The sequence below is a fragment of the Anastrepha obliqua genome, chromosome 2 (genome assembly GCF_027943255.1).
Source record: "Anastrepha obliqua isolate idAnaObli1 chromosome 2, idAnaObli1_1.0, whole genome shotgun sequence".
Taxonomy (NCBI): domain Eukaryota; kingdom Metazoa; phylum Arthropoda; class Insecta; order Diptera; family Tephritidae; genus Anastrepha; species Anastrepha obliqua.
In genome coordinates, this window is record NC_072893.1 from 94,350,154 (window position 1) to 94,354,418 (window position 4,265).

A 4,265-nucleotide genomic window follows, 5' to 3' on the forward strand; every position below is an offset into this window, starting at 1 on the left:
TCATGAGTTGTCCAGGCACCTCTACTGCTCTCGCTTCTGTTGCTCTGCTACTACTCACTAGTTGCTATTTGGGCACTGTTCGTTCTTGTTTTGTTGGATGCATTTCTTGAGTGTTTTTACGGTGCTACATTGGAAATATAATCGCCAAATTATGTAGTGTAGCTTGTAAGGATGCTTGAATATAATCGCGGTTTAGCCCTACCAGCTCTACTACTCGTATGTTCAAGTTCGGAGCAGTAGGGTTTTCGTGGATATTAAAGTTACGAAGATATGATTCACAAAGCGGACGTTGGACCTACAAACTCATACCACGTGTTGATGAGTGGTTAATGAGAAAACATGGAGACACCGACTATCACCTTTCACCGTTGCTCAGCGGACATGGCTGTTTTCAGGAATACCTGCACCGTTTTAAGCTGGCAGACAGCCCTTTCTGTCCGAACTGCCCGAATACAGACGAAAACGCAGAACACGTCATGTTTTAGAGAGGAACGAGCTATACTGGAGCAAGCCCTGGGTCATCAACCGTCCTCCAGCACCCTCATACGAGATATGTGCGCAACCAGCGGTAAGTGGGAGGCAACGCAAACGTTTGCAGGTAAGATTATGATGCGACTTCGCCACATTGATTGGGAACGCAAAGCGTTTCAGCAACAGAGAAGGCGGACAGTCTCTGACGAACCGACAACAAGCACAGACGTTTGAGTAAAACACTCAATATAGTATCATACAGAAGACAAGACGGTAGTGAATTAAGATAACACTACTGCAAGCTTTCCGATGCCTCCTTTACTTTGGACCACCTTCATACGCCTACAGGAGAGGAACCTGGACGCGGGTACCTGTTGTGTCTTCGGACGTAAACGCGGCTCTACCCAGAAGTTATACCAGGGTAGAAATAGCCGAGTATTAGTGGGAGCGTGCCCTACATACCATTGGTGTGACGGCACCTTTGAGATGTTTCTGACATTTTGATTTCAACCTCCTTAGAAAAAAAAATAAAAAAAAATAAAATAAAAAGCTACGAAGTAGTTAATACAAACACTGTTCAGAGGCATTAATTTTGATATTCACTCTGAACAGTACAGTGTGATTTTGATCCTGGACTTGAACTCTTTATTTGGAGGGATTGGTGATACTGAGTGCTTCAATATTTTTATAATTGTATGAGTTGTATGCCGCTAATTCACTTGAATTGTTAAAAAATCCCCTGGCGTACAATGAATTTAAGGGTTTTTTTTAAGTTTCAATTTGCTAAAAACTACTATCGTCCAATTTCTAAACATTTTACAGTTTCAAAGTTGTTTAGAATATAGTTAAAGAAAAAATATTTTTTGCATTTAAGCGTTTAACTCTTAGTATTTAACAAGATTTTATGCCTGGGAGGTCAATTGTAACCAATCTAGCGGCTTTTTCTGAATTTTGGTTTCTGCCTTAATTAAACGAGCTCAAGTCGATATGTAACAGTAAATCACCATACAAAGTAAATCACTCACTCTTAGTGACCAAACTAGCTGATCTTTTCTTTCATCCATTTATTTTGTATTGGTTGAAGTCATACTTGGCGAAACACCGTTGTGTTGTTGTATTTGCTCACGCTCTTTTGCTGTGTCATCTGGTGTTTACAAGGTAACTTTCTTGGATCTATTGTGTTGTAATTTTTATTAATGACATACAACTTTGTTTCAAGTATTCTAATTTCTGTTGTAAGTGGATGATTTAAGACTATTTCACACCGTCAAGAGTATTTCTGATTCGATCAAACTTCATTCGGATTTTAATAATGCAGCAGCCTGACATAGTAGGAATTGTTTGCATCGATATATTAAAATTCGTCTGTTTAGCATTTTATAAATCTCGGTCTCCTATCCATACTTGCCTTTTTATTGTTAACTCTGCTGACTTCGGTTAGTGACATATATTTTTCATAGCGAATTCAAATTAATATTAAGTTGGGATCACAGCGCAATAAAATACAAAAAAATGTTCAACTTATGAGTATGAATATCCCCAAGAAAAGCAGGTCACAATGCAGTAATAAAATAAATTTGCCACTGGCGAACTTCTAATTTATGTCCACATAATTTGTTCCCTATTCGCAAACTCTTCATTCAATTTTTGTATACATTTTATTCGTTAATTTAAATTTCATTAAAAAAATTTAATCATGCTTTTTCTCTTTTCACACAGTCTCAATCGCTAGTACTCATAGTCATAATAGTCGCTGTAACGCCTTCTGTTGTAGCTTTGACCGCGTTGGCCATTGCGAATGCCATTTTGGTTGCGATGTTGCAAACGTCTACGTTGTTGCTGGCTCTTACTGCGATTATACTGCGGACGACGACGCTTCTGCTGTTGTTGTGCCTGTTGCCGACGTCGATTGCCAGTCCCTTGGCGCAGTGAGTTTGACTGATTGTTGTAGCCGGTGCGTCTACGCTTATTACTCGTATTTGAATTTTTGTTCACTCGTCGACGTTTTTTTACTGGTTCTGGGATAATATCATCAAAGCTGTTGAAATCATCAACTTCATTGGAATCGGAGTTAGAGTCAGCAACGTTGTTATTGTCGTTGTGTTTACGCTTATTTTTGGAATTCTTGTTGACACGACGGCGTTTCTTCGCTGGTGCTGGGTGACTGTCTTCAGCATTTCCGACATCATCTTGATCGGTATTCGAATTCGCGTTAGAGTTTGCATCGTCGTTATTGGCGCTATTGTCTGCGCTCTCTTGTTGCACTGCGACCGAAGACTGCTGAGGTGCCTCTTGGTTTTGCTCACGGTGAGCGACATTCACCACCGGGTGATGAACTTCACCAATACGCACATTGGACACCTCGTTACAGGGTACATCGCTGTAGATGACAAGGCTGCCATAATTGCAGACATACGAGGACTTATCACTCTCGGGACTCTGACGACTCTCGATCATGCCAATGCCATTCATATCGGTGACTTCATAAATGTTACCATTTTTAGTGATGAAACCGGTGACTTGCAATGGGTTGGCCTGCCTTGGCGAGCCCTCCGCTTGGATGGCTGACGCATTTGTGGGAGGAGTTGGAAGTTTAATTGGCGCGCTGACCTGTACCTTTGAAGCATTGACTTGCAGGTGCTCTGAAGATAGCTTCGGTGGTTTGTTAACGATAATCGCGGGCGCCTTGGTGGGCGCAACTGTTGGTTTCACTGCAGCGAGGGGTGGAAGTGGTGTGGACGTTAGCAGAGGTGCAGCAGTGGGCTTGTGCGCTGAAGTGCCTGCAGAACGCGCGACAACGATGACACCCTTTTCACCTGAAAATAAGATTTTTTAGCTTGATATGATTTTTACATAACAGTATAAAAACTGAAGTTACCCCTCACTTGTGGCAATGAATACCCGATGCTCAGCATCAGGCATAAAATGAAATACCCGTTATACATACTTCTGGCTGGCTGAAAAATGATTGGTATTATGAGCTTCGATGTTACGAAATGACTAAACGGGTATGGAAGCACAAAACCTCTTTTATAAATTTCGTTTGACCCAAATTCACACCAAAAGTTATTTAAATAACCAGCAGAAAATGAGAACACGTGCAGAAGTTTTTCAATAATTTATTTACATGCAAACACATCTACATATGTATCTAAATTTTTATTATGAATGTGTTTGTGCATAATAATGGGTTTCGCTTAAATTAGCTGCCAAATTGAGATTCTATCGGCTTTCTTTTTAAGAATTCATAAATTATGAGCATAGAAGAGAAGAACTATTTAAATAGAATTCCTTGAACAAAAAATGATTCAAACATTTTTTGTTGCTAAAAATTCCTTTAGGTCGTTGAACAGTAAGTTGTTAAAAATTATAATAGACAGCAAAAACCGAAATGACCCAGAAAAACTGATTATTTGCGCTTCTGCCCCTTATTTTGTCTACAAACATTTCTTCGCTTGTAGTTTGCTTAACGCGCCACACGTGGTCGTATCCACTGGCTTTCGTCTTTCACGATCGGTAAGGTCAATCAAGTCCAGCAGCATTGCTAACAAGTTTGAGGAATCATTAATCGTTTTGGTGAAATGGTCAATGATCTCGTCTGATAATAAACGATGCTACAAGTGAGGATGGAAGAGAGAAAGATAGCAGAGAGTATGTAAATTAAATCTACGGTAAGCAGATGTCGAGTGTGAATTGCTGCTTTGGGTGCAAAAGGTTGAGAGGTTAAAGCAAGTAGAAAGCGATATGCGAAGCCTATTACATATGTACATTAGTGGTTGCATGTGTTTAAGTTG

The 4,265-nt window shown here is 40.1% G+C and overlaps 1 protein-coding gene across 1 annotated transcript; it reads right to left on the bottom strand.

Annotated features, from left to right (window-relative positions):
• Positions 1 to 2,199: 2,199 nt before the first annotated feature.
• LOC129238277 (GATA zinc finger domain-containing protein 14) lies at positions 2,200 to 4,013 on the bottom strand. Its single transcript, XM_054873316.1, has 2 exons — positions 3,917 to 4,013; positions 2,200 to 3,287 (listed from the first exon to the last, which is right to left on the bottom strand). The coding sequence occupies exons 1-2, from the start codon at positions 4,011 to 4,013 to the stop codon at positions 2,200 to 2,202; spliced, it is 1,185 nt and encodes a 394-aa protein (XP_054729291.1).
• Between the last annotated feature and the right edge of the window lie 252 nt (positions 4,014 to 4,265).

Bases quoted from the DNA above. Each gene is read 5' to 3' on its own strand.
- LOC129238277 (XM_054873316.1), bottom strand. From the start codon at position 4,013: ATGCTGCTGGACTTGATTGACCTTACCGATCGTGAAAGACGAAAGCCA. The intron at 3,288-3,916 runs GTTTGTAGACAA...TCTTATTTTCAG, and splicing joins CAAACTACAAGCGAAGAAAT to GTGAAAAGGGTGTCATCGTT.